The sequence below is a fragment of the Scylla paramamosain genome, unplaced genomic scaffold (assembly GCF_035594125.1).
Source record: "Scylla paramamosain isolate STU-SP2022 unplaced genomic scaffold, ASM3559412v1 Contig1, whole genome shotgun sequence".
Classification (NCBI taxonomy): Eukaryota; Metazoa; Arthropoda; class Malacostraca; order Decapoda; family Portunidae; genus Scylla; species Scylla paramamosain.
Genome location: NW_026973666.1, coordinates 3,228,502 through 3,247,500, shown reverse-complemented (window position 1 = coordinate 3,247,500; position 18,999 = coordinate 3,228,502). Strand labels below are relative to the sequence as shown.

The following is an 18,999-nucleotide window of genomic DNA, read 5'->3' as shown; positions in this document are numbered from 1 at the left end:
TCAATCTTTTTTATTCATTTTCTCTTTAAATTCGCTTCTTTTTTCTTTTCTTTTCATTTCTTTTCATTTCTTCTATTTTTTTTATTATTTTTATCATTTTATTTATTTTCGCTTTTAATTTTCCTCGTTTTCTTTTTCCTCCATTTTCCTTTAATTTTTTTTCGTTGTGTTTCTTATTTATTGATTTTCTTTGCTTATTTATTCTTCGTTATCACATTTTGTCTCCTTTCCTTTCTTCACTATAGAAAAAAAAAACATCACTATTATTATCATTTATTATTATCATCATCATTATTAACCTATTCTTTCCTTATTTCTATATTTATTTAGTTACTATTTATATATTAATTCATTACGTACTTAAATTATATATAACTAAATAACACACACACACACACACACACCATATCTATCAAGGCTTTAGTACGTGAACAAACATACATACATACATACACACACCTCTCTCTCTCTCTCCCTCTCCCTCTCTCTCTCACAAACACACCAGGATCACGTGACTTCCTCCTCTATATAAAAGACGTAACACTATTAGGAGCTCAGTAACCCGCCAGCTTCAAGAGGGAGAGTATACCGTTCCCTTCCCTCTGCCCCCTTGACGCCATCTGTCGGCCGTTATCTCAAGTGTCTGCGCTGAGTGTCGCTTCGGACCTTCAGAGAACCAGGTGATTGGGTAGTTAGGGTCGTTAGTGCTTGTTAGAGGTCTTTTTTTGCAGTTTGAGTGTGTTTGAGTGTGTTTTGAGTGTGTTTGGATGGGTTTAAATGTTTGTGTGTGTGTTTGTGTGTGTGTTTGTGTGTGGCACTGTTGCATAGCTTGAGTGCATTGTTAGGGCCATGTTAGGCTGACCTGCCCTGTGTGTGTGTGTGTGTGTGTGTGTGTGTGTGTGTGTGTGTGTGTGTGTGTGTGTGTGTGTGTGTGTGTGTGTGTGTGTGTGTGTGCATGGCCGTTTTATGTGCTTAAGTGTGATTTTAAGTGTTTTTTTTTAAGTAACACACACACACACACACACACACACACACACACACACACACACACACACACACACATACAGACACACAGACACACACACTTTTTAACAATCACACCAAAAACACAAAACAATAAGGAAAAAAAACACTGAAAACCACACGAAAACACTCAGGAACACTCAAAAAACACATACATTAATAAAAAAACAACAACAACACAGCCAACAAACACATTTAAACAAAAAAACAAAAAAAAAAACACGCCAAAAATATTTCAACACACACACAAAAAAAAAAACGTATTTCAACAAATTTTCACCCATATGATTAAACCGCTCCATAGAACACTAAAAAAAAAACAGAAAAACACTGAAAAACACCCATTAACAGTTACCAACACACCAGAAACACCTTTAAAACACACAAACACCAAAAAAAAAACACACAAAAAACATAAAAAAACACAGATATTTCAACATTTAAACAACAAGAGTTCTCCCCACCCCCCTTGTCCCCTACTCCCCCCAACAGCGAGGTCAGAAAGAGGTCAAGCAGCTGTGACCCTTCCTGTGACCTCGCCATCTCGTAAACAACAGAGATAAGGTAAAAATGTCCCGAAATTAATAATAACAAGAGATACGGGAATGAAAGGGTTATCTGGTGGTGGTGGTGGTGGTGGTGGTGGTAGTAGTAGTAGTAGTAGTTGTTGTTGTTGTTCTTTTCCTTCTTCAATGGTGATAGTCATGACAACAAGAGAGAGAGAGAGAGAGAACACACACACACACACACACACACACACACACACACACACACACACACACACACACACACACACACACACACACACACACACACACACACACACACATACACTTACATAACCATCTTCAAACACACACACACACACACACACACACTTGACTCACCCCGTAACAAAAGACAATTACATAACACACACACACACACACACACACACACACACACACACACACACACACACACACACACACACACACACACACACACACACACACACACACGTAGTAACAACCTTTATCACTCAGGCCGGTATAGATGAGTGAGCCCTTCAAAGATAACATGACCTCGTTTTCTCTAACCCAAATCAAGGCTAGTGATTCTACCGTTTTCTTTTTCAATCGATTTTTTTTTTTTTAGTTTGATTAAAAATAAAGATAAAAAGACTTGAACTACTACTACTACTACTACTACTACTACTACTACTACTACTACTACTACTACTACTACTACTACTGCTACTAGTTTATCTCTTCCTAAAATTTCTCTTCGCTAATTTATATATGATTTTAAACGAAGAAAGGAAATAAGAATAGAAGGAATTAAGGAAGGAAGGGAAGGAAGGAAGGAAGGAAAGGAAATAGGAATTATAAGTACCAGGAAGAATAAGAAGAGGAAGAGGAAGCAAGGACGAACAGACAGTCTTAGTTGTCGGCTTTATTCAACAAAAAAATAAATAAATAACAGAAGACAAATAGAAAACGTATTGAAGAGAAACTTAAGAGAAAATAATAAAAAAAAAAAAACATTTAAAACTACAAAAAAAAACATAAGGAAACAAAGAAGAAAAAGAAAACAAAGAAAATTGAAAGAAATATAGACCATCTCCTGAACGGGATGTCAAAATAGAAAACGAGAGTGAGAGAGAGTGAGAGGGAGCAATGGAGAGAGAGGGAGAGAACGTAAGATTGTAGCTAGAGAAAAATGCTTCCTAACTGCTAATATATCCCTAAACTAGCACACTAACGCACACACAGACGCACACAAGGCTTATTAGAAGTTATATACGCTCATTAACTTGGCAATTATGTAGTTAGAGGTGTTGTATTAGCTATTATTACAGTGACCTTGTATAACCTTGTATAACCTTGCGAGAGAGAGAGAGAGAGAGAGAGAGAGAGAGAGAGAGAGAGAGAGAGAGATTTGTTTTATTTTATTTATTTGTTTATTGTGTCGAATTTTGAAATATTAGTGATTATTACAATTCATTATTTTTTCTTTCATGTCATTGTCTTATTATTATTATTATTATTATTATTATTATTATTATTATTATTATTATTCTGTACTTCATCTTTTATAGCTATTTCTGCTTTTATTTTATTTTTTTCATTTTTATTCATCTATTCGTATCTTTCTAAATATTCTTGTTTCCATTTTATTTTTCTTTTATCCCTCTCTCCTCTCATTATCTTATATTTTCATGTTCTTCTTATTTCTTTAGTTTTCTGGCGTTATTATCATTTTTATCATATTTTAACACAATTCATTTTCTTAAGTCTTCTTTTTATCATATTTCAAAAAAAACAGGTTATCTAATATCTACATTTACATGAGTCTTCCTTTCGCCTTCGTTTTCTACATATACCATTTTCTTTTATTTTATTCTAAGACATATTTTATTTTCTTTCGCTCTTTTAGTTTCCTTCAAGCTTCATTTTGTCGTATTTCAAGGCACAAGTTTGCTAATAATTTCTTTTCCTCTTGTCTTCCTCTCCTCTTCTTCATTTCCCACAAGCTTATTATAATTTTCCCATTTTTCTAAGACATTTTATTTTCTTTAACTCTCTTAGTTTCCTTCAGACTTCATTTTGTCGTATTTCAAGGCACAAGTTTGCTAATATTTACTTTTCCTCTTGTCTTCCTCTCCTCTTCTTCATTTCCCACAAACTTATTATAATTTTCCCATTTTTCTAAGACATTTTATTTTCTTTAACTCTCTTAGTTTCCCTCAGACTTCATTTTGTCGTATTTCAAGGCACAAGTTTGCTAATATTTACTTTTCCCCGTGTCTTCCTCTTCCGTTTTCTATAACATTATTTTTCTCTCACATTTCAAAGCATGACTCCTCGTATTTTCTTTCACGTTAATTTGTTGTCGCATTCCGAGGCACATTTTCTGTAATACTTGTAAGCTCACGCGCCTCTCGTCCTTCATTTTCATTTATACATTTCTTTTAGCTTAATTGTTTCTTATTTCAAGGGATAACTTCTCTAATATTCACGTTTTCTCTTACTTTTTTTTTTTTAATATATATATCCCCGTTTGTTTTCATTTGCTTAAATTTAGTCACATTTCAAAGTCTTTTTTCGCTCTTTCTTTTAGCTCGTTTCTTATTTTAAGGGATAACTTCTCTAATATTCACGTTTTCTTTTATTTTCCTCTGGTTTTCATCCCCGTTCATTTTCTTTTGCTTAAATGTAATCATATTTCAGTCTTTTTCGCTCTTTCCTTTAGCTCACTTGTCGTATTTCAAAGGATAACTTCTCTATTTTCATTCCTTTCGTTTTCTTCTCATTCCTTTCGTTTTCTTCTATCTTATTTCCCTTACATTTCAAGGCATAACTATTCTGATACTTTGACACACATTCTCACACATCCCTCTCTCTCTCTCTCTCTCCTTAGAGCGGTAGCAGCAACAGACTTTTCAAGATGACGCCTGACAACACCGTATCGAAGCGCGTCACCCCTAACGGCACCATTCCTAACGGGGCAACCAATGGGAGCCTGAGGAACACCACCAGCGCCCAGAGTAGCAGTAATACCCACGCCATGAACGGAAAGATCAGCAGGAGCAATGGGAGTGTTTCCAGCCTCTCCAACGGTGCTACTAATGGAGTCATTTTGAATGGAGAAATAAAAAACGGGAAAATGAAAGAAAACGTGAAGGAAATGGGTGACTCAAGTAAAATAAAGGCGAATCAGTTGAAGTCCTACCAGCGTGCAATATTCACCGCGCTGTTTCTTGGCTATGCTTGCTACACGTACAACAGGAAGAGCGCGTCCTATGCTACTCCTACGCTCCTCGCTGCTGGACTCGTCACCACCAACACTGTGGGTAAGCTAATGTTGTTTTTTGCTGTTTTGGTGGCGCTGGTGGTGGTGGTGTGTTTAAGAAGCTTATTATAAAACGCTTAGCTCTCTCACCTATATTCCAAGGCCAGGGTGATTCTTAAGCGTGTTCCTCCTGTTAATAATGTAGAAATCTTGTCTTTATGTCATTAGAATCGTAAAAGATATTATTAAAAATCCGTGTCACTTCAACTAAAACCTTTTCTATGTAGTGGAGATGCTGTACGCGTGTTTCAGAGTTCGGGCCTTAACATAATTTTCTCAAGCACTTCTGCGCGGCATCTCCACTACACTCAACACGCTCTACTTGAAGTTACAGGAGTTTTTAAGTGTGTTTTTGTGGTTCAACGTTTTCTATATTATTGGCTGAAAAAAACATACGTGAGAACTCTGCTTATCATTTGTGTGTCCTTGGAAAACAGTCATGGCGAAGGAGCAAATTGTTCAGTATACGTGTCTCTAGTTTAGTTTAGCCTCTCTAGTTTAGTTTAGCCTTTTTTTTTTTTTTTAGTTAATATTTACATTGATATCACAGAAAAAAAAGTTTATCGGATTTTTTTTTCTTTTGAATATTCATGATCAGTGTTCGTAGAAGAAAACCGAGGTATTGAAAGGTAAACTATGATAAAAGTGAGACATTGTAAATCTGGTTAAAAAAACGTATTTGTTGAGCATTTATTGAATTATTACGACATTATTGTTATTATTATCTATAAAAATTGGTATTTTCAAAGATAGACTGCGGTAAAAAAGCAAGGCGGTAAAAATATTGGAAGTGGTAAAAAAGAACGTGTTTTTTGTGCATTTATTGAATTTATTGAATCACTTTTATTACACGAGTCAAAGAAAACGGAAGTATTGAAAGGTAGACTATGAAAATAAGGCGAGAAGTGAAAAATAGTGAAAATATGGCAAAAAAAAAAATAAATAAATAAATAAAAATAAATAAATAAATAAATTCCATCCTGTTACTTGTATTATCACCACAATTATTTCCGCAACAAAGAAAACGGAAAAATTTGAAAGGCTGACTGCGGTAAAAGAGCAGAGAGTCAGAGATGGTGAAAATGACCAGAAAAACCTTAGCTCTTGCAATATTTATCGTATGTGGAGCGTGTTGGTAATGCCCCTCTGTCATTGCAGGCGTGATCAGCAGCTGTCAGAACATGGCGTACGCTGTCAGCAAGTTCCTGGGAGGTGTTCTGTCTGATAAAATAAGTGCACGTCTTCTCTTCTCCTTCGGTGAGTCCCAGACAGAGAGAGAGAGAGAGAGAGTGTACAGCTGTCTGGTTACGTTAAGTGGGGCTGACACACACACACACATACAGACACACAAACAAACAAAATAAACAGCATACTCAGAGTTGTTGTGCTTTCTGTGGGTGTTTACGACAAATAAGAGGAAAACACACACACACACACACACACACACACACACACACACACACACACACACACACACACACACACACACACACACACACACACACACACACACACACACACACACATGGATCTCTGACGCGCGCCCTTATCAACTACGCTTCACGGTTATCGTTTGTTTTTTGTTTGTGTTTTAAGTGTTTTGAAGAAGTAATACTCTCTCTCTCTCTCTCTCTCTCTCTCTCTCTCTCTCTCTCTCTCTCTCTCTCTCTCTCTCTCTCTCTCTCTCTCTCTCTCTCTCTCTCTCTCTCTCTACGTCTCACACAAATATAAATAAACAGATAAATATAGAACAGACACAAAAACAGAGATAAAGGAACAAAAATAATAAATAAATAAAAGGTATGAGGTGATTCAGACACACACACACACACACACACACACACACACACACACACACACACACACACACACACACACACACACACACACACACACACACACACACACACACACACGTGAACACATTCTGATAACGTCCATTTGGCACACGGGAACTCTGTAACTAGAACACACACACACACACACACACACACACACACACACACACACACACACACACACACACACACACACACATGGAGTCTCAGATTCACGTAAAAAAGAGTTAATAAGAAGAGAGAGAGAGAGAGATTTATTGCTGTTGTTGTTGTTGTTGTTGTTGTTGTTGTTGTTGTTGTTGTTGTTGTTACCTAGTTTGAATGGGAGAAAGATGAATACTTAATTTGAAAAGATAAAGAAAGAAAGAAAAGAAAGAAGAAAGGAAAGAAAATAAAAAAAGAAAAGAATTGAAAGAAACTGATAATTGTCTGATTCTGATTAATTAGAGAGAGAGAGAGAGAGAGAGAGAGAGAGAGAGAGAGAGAGAGAGAGAGAGAGAGAGAGAGAGAGAGAGCCAGCATCACCACTTAACTCTCTCTCTCTCTCTCTCTCTCTCTCTCTCTCTCTCTCTCTCTCTCTGATAAGGCATCTTGAATAACGTGTTTACATCTTCCTCCTCCTCCTCCCCTCCTCCTCCTCCTCCTCCTCCTCCTCCTCCTCCTATTCTAACCACACCTCCCCTTCTCCCAACCCAACCCAACTTAACACCTCACGTCACCTCCCCCAGGCCTTCTACTTAGTGGGGCGGCCACCCTCCTCTTCTCCCGCACTGAGGACCCGATGGTGTGGGCTGTGCTGTGGGCTGTCAACGGGTTTGCTCAGGGGTGCGGCTGGCCCTCCTGCGCCAAGCTACTGAAGAAGGTGAGAGGGAGAGGGGGAGGGGGGAGGTGGGGATGTGGGGAGGGGGAAGAGAGAGTGACGAATTTAATGTGTGATGAAAGGGTGAAAGTACGAGAGAGAGAGAGAGAGAGAGAGAGAGAGAGAGAGAGAGAGAGAGAGAGAGAGAGAGAGAGAGAGAGAGAGAGAGAGAGAGTGGGGTTGAGTATTGAAATAAAATGGCGTTATTTGTACAATATTTTTAACAATAACACCTAAAAATAAATAAATAAAACATTCTCACCGAAACAACATCAAAACACACACAAAGTCTCTAACAACCTCACTAACAACCGAATCACCCTCTTTAAACAACCATAACAGCCTAACAACCTCTCCAAGACCTCAATAACAACCCCTAAGACCTTAACAACCTCTTTAACAACCAAATCACCCTCTTGAACAACCCCAAGACCCTAACAACCCCAATAAGAAGCCTCAAGACCTTAACAACCTCTCTAACAACCGAATCACCCTCTCTCTATCGCAGTGGTTCAGTCCTGCTAACTTTGGCACATGGTGGAGCGTCTTAACAGCCAGCAGTAACCTTTCCGGTACTCTTTCTCCCTTCCTCGCTGCCTACATCATCATCTCCCACGGTTGGAGTGCCTCGCTTGTCTTCGCTGGTAGGTGGTGGTGGTGGTGGTGGAGGAGGGAAGGGCTGGTGTTTGTGGAAGAAAGAGGAAGAGGAGGTGAGGAGGAGGAGGTTAGGGTAGAGAAGGAGGAAGAGGAGGAGGTGGAACATAATTTGCATGAGGAGAAGGAGGAGGAGGAGGAAGGCGAGATTATTAGGAAGAGGAAGTGCAGGAAGAAGTACATGAGGAGGAGGAAGAGGAGGAGGAGGAGGAAGAGAAGATTGATAAGAGGAAGAGGTGGAGGAAGGATGAAAATGTAAGATGAAGAGGTGGAGGAGGAGAAGATTGGCAAGAGGAAGAGGTGGAAGAGGAGGAGGAGGAGGAGGAGGAGGAGGTGAAGGAGGAGAATAGTAAGAGGAAGAGTAGTAGTAGTAGTAGTAGTAGTAGTAGTGATAACAACAACAACAAGAAGGAATAAAAACAATAACAACTCTCTCTCTCTCTCTCTCTCTCTCCCTCCCCCCACAGGTCTCGTTTCCCTTGTTATGGCCGTCGCTGCTTTGTTAACAATTGTAGATGACCCTGAATTGGCCAATCTCCCCAGCCCCGCCCTGCCTGTAGACGCCCCTGGTAAGTGTGTGTGTGTGTGTGTGTGTGTGTGTGTGTGTGTGTGTGTGTGTGTGTTATGCAGAATCATTGGTTTTAGGTACTTCACTGTGTCTATATTGTTTTGAATGGTTGAGAAAGATGAGGAGGAGGAAGAGGAGGAGGAGGAGGAGGAGGAGGAGGAGGAGGATTGGCAGTTGTAGAAGAAAGAAGAGGAGGTGATGAAGGAGAAGAATAGCAGGGTGAAGAGGAAGAGGAGGAGGAGGAAGAAGGGGAGAAGGAGAAGATCAGTAGGAGGAAGAGGAAGATGATGAGGAGAAGGAGGAGGAGGTGGAGAGGAATAGTATTGTTAGTTATAGAAGGAAGAGGAAGAAGAGGAAGAAGAGAAGAATAGTAGGAGGAAGAGGAAGAGGTGAAGAAGAAGAAGAGTACGAGGAGGAGGAGGAGGAGGAGGAGGAGGAGGAGGAGGACCAGTAATCAAAGACGAAAGAAGAAGAGGAGAGATTGAAAAACTAACCACACTCTCTCTCTCTCTCTCTCTCTCTCTCTCTCTCTCTCTCTCTCTCTCTCTCTCTCTCTCTCTCTCTCTCTCTCTCTCTCTCTCTCTCTCTCTCTCTCTCTCTCTCTCTCTCTCTCTCTCTCTCTCTCTAGGAAAGGCAGGAGAGAACAAGAAGGAGGAGAAGAAGGAGGAGGGGTCAGTGAAGAATTTGCTTAGGACTCCCTTCCTGTGGGTCGTGTCTGCCTGTTACCTAGCAGTGTTCATGGCCAAGACTGCTATCTCTGAATGGGGCCAAGTCTTTCTTATCAACGACCTGGGACGCTCACAACTCGAAGGTAACGGGTGATGGGGAGGCGAGAGAGCAATTGTGGTAGTGGTAATGGTGATGGGCGTTGAATTGTGGTTAATGGTTTGTGATGGGCTGGCAAGATTCAGTGGTTATTGTAGTATTTATCGTGGTAATGAGAAGTGTTTTTGTTGTTGTTGTTGTTGTTGTTGTTTTCCTAGCTCTTCTTTCGCATCCTTCTTTCTTATTCTTGTTCTTCGTCATCTCCTTCTTCTTTCTCGTTCTTGTTTCTCCTCCTCCTCATTCTTCCTCTCCATCTCCTTTCTTCTTTCTTGTTCTTCCTCCTCCTCCTTCCTTGTTCCTCGTCCTCCTCCTTCTCCTCTTTATTAACTATCATTACCCTCCCTCCCTCAGCCAGTTCCTTCGTGAGCGCCATGGAGACTGGAGGCTTCTTTGGCGGCATCCTGGCGGGCGTACTCACTGACCGCATCGCCTCTAAGGTAAGCAAATCCTCACCTTTCTTTCTTACGTGTAGAGCGAAAGGAAAACGAAGCAAAATCAAAGAAAACGAGGCAAGATTAAAGAGAACGATGGAAAATTAAATCACAAACTAAGCTAAATTTATCCAAAGCAATTGGTGAAAGAAAACGAAGCAGAAATAAACACATACTAAGCTAAACTCAACCCCCCCCCCCAAAAAAAAAAAAAAAAAAAACAATAGGTAAAAGAAAACGACGCTAAACTCAACTCAAAAAGAAAAAAAAAGGAGAAAGAAAACGAGGCAAAATTAAGCACAAACTAAGCAAAATTTAAACACCCTCCAATATTAATTTATCTCTCTCCCCCCCAGGTCAAGGTTCAGGCTAATGTGCGTCTGCTGGTGGCCGCTGCATTCATGTGTGCGTGCTGTGCTGGCCTGTATGTGCTGAGCTTCGTGCTGACTCCTGCCTCGTCCCAGGTGTGTGTGTGTGTGTGTGTGATCAATTTATATCATGGAGTGTTGATGCTCTCTCTCTCTCTCTCTCTCTCTCTCTCTCTCTCTCTCTCTCTCTCTCTCTCTCTCTCTCTCTCTCTCTCTCTCCTTTTTTTCCTCCTATAATTCTTCCTCTCCCATTCTCTCCTTTGCTTCACCAACTATTTTTCCTTCCTCCCAGTCTATCTTAGCCTCTCTTTGCCCATTTTCCTTCATTCTGTATTCCCTCCTAGTCTTTTCCTCCTTCTTTCCCCCTTCTCTCAACTCTTTCCTCCTGTCACAGCCTCTCACAGCCTTCCGTCCCTCGCACAGGTCGTGGTATCTGGCGTGGGTGCAGTTCTAGGCGCCAGCATGTTTGGGCCCATCTCGATCTACGGGATTGTTGCCTCTGAGTCCTTCCCCGCCCACCTCTCAGGCACTGCCCATGCTTTCGTGGCTCTGGCGGCGAATGGTGAGTGTCTGGAAGCGGGAGGCACGGGGGAGGGCAGGAGTTTAAATGTTAAATTGTGTTTTAGTGTGTTTTAAGGGTGTTTTTTGGTGTTTTTAAGGTTGTAGTGACGATAAAGTATGTTTTTTTTTGGTGTTTAGTGTTCAAGTGATTTTCAGGTGAGGTTACTGCGGTTTTCATGTGTTTTGGGTAAGAATATTATAGTTTTTGATGTTTTCTTGGCGTTTTAAGACTAATTATGGTGTTTTTTTTTCTATATATATTTTAGTGTTAGGGAATAATTGCTTCTTTCATGAATATTTTAGGTAAGAATTCTGTTTTCAGGTGCTCTGTCCGTGTGTTCAAGGCTAAACATCACATTTCAACGCATTTCACTTAGTGCTAAAGAAATGAACCGCGTTTTCTGTTTATTTAAGTAAGAATTATGTTTTAGGTGTGTTTTAAAGGATAACTATTGCATTTCAACCCCTTCCTTATCTACCTAACTCATCCTTCTCCCCTGCATCCCTCATACATTTCAAATTTTCGTAACCCCACACTCCCTCTCTCTGTCAGTGGGCGCGGTGTTGGCTGGGTGGCCGCTCAGTCGCGTGGCAAGGGTGTGGTCATGGCGCGGGGTCCTCCTCCTCCTTCAGGCCCTCACCGCCGCCTCCGCCCTTCTCATTGTGACCACACCGCGCCTCCACATCACCACCAAGGCCAAGAAGGACTAGAGAGAGAGAGAGAGAGAGAGAGAGAGAGAGAGAGAGAGTTAAATGACGACTTCGAGAGAGAGAGAGAGAGAGAGAGAGAGAGAGAGAGTAAAACAGTCTACCTTATTGTGAATTTTTTTCATAGTACAAATAGTAAATATAATTGTATAGAAACTAAACTAACATAGTGATGATAAAAAAAAAATAATATTAATAATCACAATAACAATGACATCTTGAATTTTGTATTTTTTTTCGTCATACTTTTTTTTTTGCTTCCATATTTCATTAGCTCCTTAATTATCGTACTTGAATTATTGTTTCCTTTTATGTGAAGACGCGTGAATGTCTCTTTTATTTATACGATATGAATGTAATGTTTTTGTTCTGTGTATCTTGTTTTATTTGTTTTTCCTTTAACGAGTATATTATGGAAAAAAAAAAGGAAAAATAACCAATATCAGATTTTCTTTCTTTTCTTTTCTTTTCTTATTTTTACGCATAATTACACAACGGAGAACTTAAACTAAATCTTACTTTGAAAATAAAATAATAATAATGATAAAATAATAATAAAAAAATGAAGTAGGTACGTATTACATTTATGAAGTACTGAATGGATAATTATTAAGAAAATAAAACAAATTATTTATCATTAGAATAAATCAAAGAGCTTGTTTAGACATAATCACTCAGTAGAAAACTCATACATATATATATTTTTTTATTGAAATTCTAAACTTTAAGAAAATGGATACCAAACAAAAGGTGTAAATAAAAAAAAACACATCATCTGATAAATAATAAATAAAATCTTTTCTCTTGCACAATCACACAGCAGAAAACTTAAAATAAATCTTTGTAAATAAAGTTGAAAAATAGATAGGCTCGTTGTCTCTCGCCTCGAAGCTTCGGATGAGGTTGCGTGTGTGTAGGTAAGCGGTCCTTATTTTTACCTATTTCTACCTTTATTTAACCATGCAACGTCACCATTCTCACGCTAAACATTCCTTACTGCTTATAATTTCCCTGCATAGTCTCAAATATACACCAGGAAGTCTAGTTTTTGTATAATTAAAGGAAATCAGGATAGGTAGTCATTGCAGAAGTCCAAGGTATGGCGTATTTCAGCAACATCAATATTTTTACACTTTCCCGTTGACCTGTGACCTTGTGCTTGTTGTGGCCTATCCCTGGTGACCTGGTGCCTGTGTGGTGGCCTTGTGGTGACCTGAGAGGGCGTGGTGAGGAGAAACAAGGCAAGATATTATATTTATTTATTTATTTGTTTATTTATTTAGTTATTGTACTTTCCTGTTGACCTGTGACACTGTGCCTGTTGTGACTTCCTCCTGGTGACCTGGTGTCTGTGTGGTGGCCTTGTAGTGACCTGAGATAGCGTGATGAGGGAGAAATAAGAGAACATTTTTATTAACATTTATTTTTTTGGTTATATTTTCTTTTATTTAACACACACACACACACACACACACACACACACACACACACACACACAGGTCATGGCGTTGTGTAGACTGCCACTGTGTGAGGTCGCGGACTGCCTGCTGTCTGAGAAGTCACAGCAGGAGGTCATCAGGCAGCTGGGTCACCTGCAGCAGACCCTACACGCCCAGGCAAGGTCACAAGAGGTCACCAAAATAAGGAGGAGAGTGACTGGAGATAGGGTCCGAAAGATAAGGAAGAAAAAGAGCCAAGATAATGCTAAGACACACAAGGTCACCAGGGTAGGGAAGATACGACAGGTCACAGGGATTAAACCAGTGACCCAAGATACCAAGACAAGTGAGGTCACCAAGATAGCAGAGAAGAGAGGGAAGGTCACCAAGTTAGGCAAGGTCACCCAGAGAGGAGAGGTCACCAAAATGAAGATTTACCCGGTGACCCAAGATCCGAAGCTAGACGGTAGAATAAGGGTCACCAGAATAAGGAAGGAGGTCACCAATGGACAGATGAACAAAATGAGGAAGATTAAGATATTGAAGCAAGACAATACAGACGCACACAGCCTCACCAGGACATCAGAAGAGAGGCCAAGAGTCACCAAGCCAGAGGTAACCAGTATGAGCCCATTCACCAAGCCACAGATGAGAAAAGTGAATGAATTTTACTACCCAGAAGCACCCAAGCACACCAGGCCTTTAGCGAAGATGAAAAATTGCGATTGTGTTCGTCAGGCACCAGCACGGGTCACCAGGATGCAAGGCGTGGTGACGGAAGGCAAGGCAGGTGTTGGTAAGGGGAACATAGCAAGCACCAGGCAGGAACAGAGCGGTAGGATGAAGATGAAAGCAGTCACTGAGTCACCAAGTCCCAGACAGCCTCACCAGATTGACGGGCATCGATAAGCGCATCACCAGGAGCATGAGGCGAAATGGGGCGGTCACCAGGTCGCATTGCCGTACAGATGACATCACCAGTATGAAGGAGGAAGCTGGACAGATCACCAGGGAGGAGGAGAGAGGCACAGAAGTCGACAAGAATCACAAGCAGATTAGACCTCACCAAAACTCACACAAGCCCACCAGAACAGACACAGTACACCACAAACAGGTCACCAGGAAGCACCAATCACAGCCAAGGCAACTCCCCATAACAAGCACAGAGGGGAACCAGATCAAAACACACACAACTCAAGATCAGGTTCACCAAAACGATGCACGGAGACAACAAGGCAGTCACCAGTACACACAGCATCCAATCACAGGCAGTCACCAAGATGCCACCACCACACACACACCAGAGCCTCACCAGGTGTAAACGCCATTTCCAGACCGCACCGGACAGCCAATCAGAAGGCAGGGAAGCAAGGAAGCGGGTCACCAATCACAGAGCGGCTTGGTATATTGTTACAAGATAGCATTCTCTTCCTCCTACCACTCCTTCAGGCTAAACACAAGGTCACCAGGGTAGAAGAGAAGCAAAAGGAGGAGGAGGAGGAGAAGGACTATAAGGAAGAAGAGGAGAAGGAGATTAAATGCAAACAGAAAGAGAAGAGGAATAAGAAGAAGGAAGAAGACAGTACTTATAAAATATCAAGAAAAGGAAGAGGAAGAGAAAGAGGAGGAGGAGAAGAAATGGTGTGATGAAGAGGAGGAGGAGGAAGAGAAGAGAAAGGAGGGGGAAGAAAAAAACAATAACTTCTGTCAACATCAAGAAAAGAAACAGGAAGACGAGGAGGAAGAGGAAGAGAGGAAATATTACCAGGAAGAGAAAGAGGAGGAAGAGGAGGAGGAGGAGGAAAAAGAAGAAGTAGAGAAGAAGAAGAAACACAATGATAAAGAGGAGAAAGAGAAAATAAACCATGAAAAAGAGGAGAAGGAAAATGAGAAGAACTACCACCACCATCACCACCATTGCAAAGAAGAAGAAGAAGAGGAAGAAGAAGAAGAAGAAGAAGACATATGGGCAGAATTATTAGCTTGGTATAATCAGAAACACTACTTATCCTTCCTGGAGCATTCAACAGACCCAAGATTACCTCACTACAGGACCCAGGCACACGGGACCCCTGCCAGCACCCGAACCAGCCCCAATAGGCCCGTGTCTTTGGTATGGAGCCCTGGTGAGTGTCTGTCTGTGTGTGTGTGTGTGTGTGTGTGTGTGTTGTGTGTGTGTGTGTGTGTGTGTGTGTGTGTGTGTGTAGGGCTAAGTTAATGTATGTCTTTTTTTTATCATTTATATTTATCAATTTTTTTTTTTTTTTAATATTCAGTACATGCGTTTGTTTATCATTGCATTCTCTCTCTCTCTCTCTCTCTCTCTCTCTCTCTCTCTCTCTCTCTCTCTCTCTCTCTCTCTCTCTCTCTCTCTCTCTCTCTCTCTCTCTCTCTCTCTCTCTCTCTCTCTCTCTCTCTCTCTCTCTCTCTCTCTCTCTCTCTCTCTCTCTCTCTCTCTCTCTCTCTCTCAGTATTTTTATCTAAAGTCACCTCATTTCAAATTGTTTCAAGGATTCAGTGGGAGCGTTGGCAGTGACCTCCCTCTCTCTCTCCCCTGGTGCTGTGTTCCTTGACCTCTGTGCTGGGAGGGGCCGCCACACTCAACTAGCAGGTCTGTGTGTGTGTGTGTGTGTGTGTGTGTGTGTGGAGCCTGTGCAGTTGTAAATTATAAATATTCTGTTTAGTTCACAAAGGAAGATGCAAGAAGCTATCAGGTTTACACATGGCTGCCCCTTTCACTCTCCTCTCCTCCTCCTCTTCCTCCTCTCCTCTCCTCTCCTTTTTTCTGTTTTTCTTTCACTTTCCTCTTTCATTTCTCATCTTTCATTATCTTTCTTCCTCCTCTCCTCTCCTCTCCTCTCTCTCCTCTTCTCTCCTCTCTCCTCTCCCCTCCTCTCTCCTCTCCTCGCTTCTCTTCTCTTCATCTCACCACCTCCTCCTCTCCTCTCCTCTCCTCTCCTCTCCTCTCCTCTCCTCTCCTCTCCTCTCCTCTCCTCTCCTCTCCTCTCCTCGCTTCTCTTCTCTTCTCTTCTCTTCGCTTCTCTTCTCTTCCTTCTCTTCTCTTCTCTTCATCTTCACCACCTCCTCCTCCTCCTCCTCCTCCTTCCACAGGTGAGGCTATGAGGGACCAGGGGATGATAGTGACCAACAGTCTGTCTCATCACTACCTGTCACGTGTGGGGAGACTCGTTAGCAGGTGTGGCCTTACTTCTGTGCTGATGACTAAACTACACCTGCTGGATTTGCCTCAGGTGTGTAGGTGTGTAATTATTGTTATTATTTATTTATTTATATTTATTTATTTTTTTTTGTAATTTTCTTCTTTATTTTGTGTGTGTGTCTATTTCCTTTCTTTATTTGTGTTTTTATTTATTCTCTCTTGTTTACTTTCTTCTCTTTCCATTCCTTTCCTTTCTTTTTCTTTCATAATTTCATTCCTACTTTTCTCTCTCTCTCTCTCTCTCTCTCTCTCTCTCTCTCTCTCTCTCTCTCTCTCTCTCTCTCTCTCTCTCTCTCTCTCTCTCTCTCTCTCCCTCTCTCTCTCTCTCTCTCTCTCCTCTCTCTCTCTCTCTCTCTCTCTCTCTCTCTCTCTCTCTCTGTCTCTCTCTCCTCTCTTTTTACAGTCAATTCAGGGCAGATTCTCCCATGTTCTGCTAAATGCTCCTTGCTACAACCCTACTACAACTACAACTACTGCTGCAACTGGTGGTGGTGGTGGTGTGATACAAGCCAGCGGTGTGTGGTTCCTGCAGCACGTGTTGGCAGCTGGAGTGGATGCGTTGGTGTGTGGCGGTGTGCTTGGTGTACCTCACGTTGTCAGCAAGGGTGTGTGTTTGGTGGTGTCTGTTTTACTCTCTCTCTCTCTCTCTCTCTCTCTCTCTCTCTCTCTGTTCGTTCTTGCTTTCTTTCTCTTTTTTTAACTTTTCTTATTTCTTTTCTCTTGTTTCTCTCTCTTTCTTAGCTTTTCTTGTTTCTCCTATTTATTCCAGTCATTTTTCTTGTCCTATCTGTATTTGTGTTATCTTTTCTTTCCCTCTTCTGTTCTCATCATCTTTAGCCTTCTCTTAAGTGCCCCTCACCTTTCATTTATTCATGTATTTACTTACCCTCTCATTATCTAGGGGTGATGCAACACACGCCCATGATTAACCCCCTTGCACTCCCAGAAGCCTTGTTTGAAGTGACATAAACAGCACGTACATGGTTACAAACTATTATCAATTAACCAAGTAATATAAGGAATAAAGCAATGAGCATAGCTAGGCTGCCTCGTTTGCCACCTCTGTGTGGATGTATAGGCAGCAGCAGTGTGTGGAAAAGTGAAGCCGAGGAAACACTGTGGTGAAGAGAGGAGGAGATAGGAAGAGAGGAAGGGATAGGACTGAGTAATGAGATGAGGAAGAGGAGGAGGAGGAGAGGAAGGGAAACTAAAACTGTGGTGAAGAGAGGAGAGGAGATAGGAAGAGAGGAAGGGATAGGACTGAGTAATGAGATGAGGAAGAGGAGGAGAAGAGGAAGGGAAATTGAAGCTGTGGTGAAGAGAGGAGAGGAGATAGGAACAGAGGAAGGGATAGATCTGAGTAATGAGATGAGGAAGAGGAGGAGAAGAGGGAGGGAAACTAAAACTGTGGTGAAGAGAGGAGAGGAGATAGGAAGACAGGAAGGGATAGGACTGAGTAATGGGATGAGGAAGTGGAGGAGGAGGAGGAGAGAGGGAAACAAACTGTGGTGAATGAGAAATGAGTGTTTCTTTTCCCTTCCCTTCTCACCTGTCTCATCCTGCAGGGTGGAGGATAATGAACAGGTGATCCAGCAGGTGAGGCGGACAAGACAGGTGGAGGTGGTGCCCCTGATGCCTCCACCTGCTGATTATGTGGACCTTAGGTGAGAGAGAGAGAGAGAGAGAGAGAGAGAGAGAGAGAGAGAGAGAGGGGTGGGGGGACTTGATTAAACATATGTAGAGAAGATATTTGCTTTCCTTCTCTCTCTTTTAGTTAATATTTATAATCATGTGTGTGTGTGTGAGTGAGAGAGAGAGAGAGAGAGAGAGAGAGAGAGAAGAGAGAGAGAGAGAGAGAATGTTTTGATTGACCTTCACTCTTCTGGCAGGTGTGAGGTGAGTGAGAGTGGCTGTCTGCGTATCACTCACCTGGGCAGTGGTGGTGGTGGTATGTATTGCCTTACTAAACTGAGGAAGGTGGCTTGACTTGGTGGTGGTGGTGGTGCTGGTGGTGGACGTACACTCGGACACACGGACAGAAAATAGGTGTGGTCTAGTATATATGTAGGTAGCTTGATATTACTACATCTCTGCCGAAAGGTAGATCATTTTGTGTCTCATTTGTTAGGTTATTGTATATAGGGATAGATATTATTGTTGTTTTGTATAGATATTATATTATGTGGATATGAAGATTATTATTGTTATGCACATATGGATATTTATATATACGTAGATTGTTATTAGGTATTATTAGGTATGTTGTTGTCATGTGTATGGATAGATATTGTTGTCATCATTATATATATATAGATTGTCATTATTTTACAGGCCACGTCTTGGAAGAACATTTTATGATAGATTTTATCTTTCGTAACTTATTCCATGCTTTATTTATTTATGGATAGATATTATTAATAGATAGATTGTCGTTAATTTGCAAGTCATTTTTTGGTCAAATTATTTTATTGCGATATAAATTGATATCTTTTGTCGCCTAAATTCTGAGGTTTTACTTACTGACTTATTATAACTTCACGGTGTATGTTATTTTAGCATTGAAGATTAACGTGTGTACTGTCACTAGGGTGGACACACCACACACACACACACACAACACACACACACACACACACACACACACACACACACACACACACAAAGATAGCAA

General features: G+C 41.1%; 2 protein-coding genes across 5 annotated transcripts; both read left to right on the top strand.

Moving 5' to 3' along the window:
- The first annotated feature begins 528 nt into the window (after positions 1-528).
- Positions 529-12,043, top strand: LOC135095809 (glucose-6-phosphate exchanger SLC37A4-like). Of its 3 annotated transcripts, none has more exons than XM_063996923.1 (11): positions 529-680; positions 4,426-4,858; positions 6,016-6,114; positions 7,424-7,557; positions 8,063-8,198; positions 8,676-8,777; positions 9,405-9,587; positions 9,953-10,038; positions 10,389-10,496; positions 10,824-10,962; positions 11,515-12,043. In XM_063996923.1, exons 2-11 carry the CDS (start codon positions 4,453-4,455, stop codon positions 11,670-11,672), a joined length of 1,551 nt encoding a protein of 516 aa, XP_063852993.1. In that variant the 5' UTR covers positions 529-680; positions 4,426-4,452; the 3' UTR covers positions 11,673-12,043. The 3 variants fall into 3 exon arrangements, with proteins under 3 accessions (XP_063852993.1, XP_063852995.1, XP_063852994.1); XM_063996924.1 differs by lacking the exon at positions 529-680 and adding an exon at positions 1,568-1,587; XM_063996925.1 differs by lacking the exon at positions 9,405-9,587.
- A 142-nt stretch (positions 12,044-12,185) lies between these two features.
- Positions 12,186-18,882, top strand: LOC135095810 (uncharacterized). 2 transcript variants are annotated; one of them, XM_063996928.1, is made up of 6 exons: positions 12,186-12,586; positions 13,169-15,234; positions 15,620-15,719; positions 16,220-16,359; positions 16,732-17,992; positions 18,218-18,882. In XM_063996928.1, exon 2 carries the CDS (start codon positions 13,172-13,174, stop codon positions 14,015-14,017), a length of 846 nt encoding a protein of 281 aa, XP_063852998.1. In that variant the 5' UTR covers positions 12,186-12,586; positions 13,169-13,171; the 3' UTR covers positions 14,018-15,234; positions 15,620-15,719; positions 16,220-16,359; positions 16,732-17,992; positions 18,218-18,882. The 2 variants fall into 2 exon arrangements, with proteins under 2 accessions (XP_063852998.1, XP_063852997.1); XM_063996927.1 differs by having other exon boundaries at positions 12,186-12,910.
- Positions 18,883-18,999: the final 117 nt, after the last annotated feature.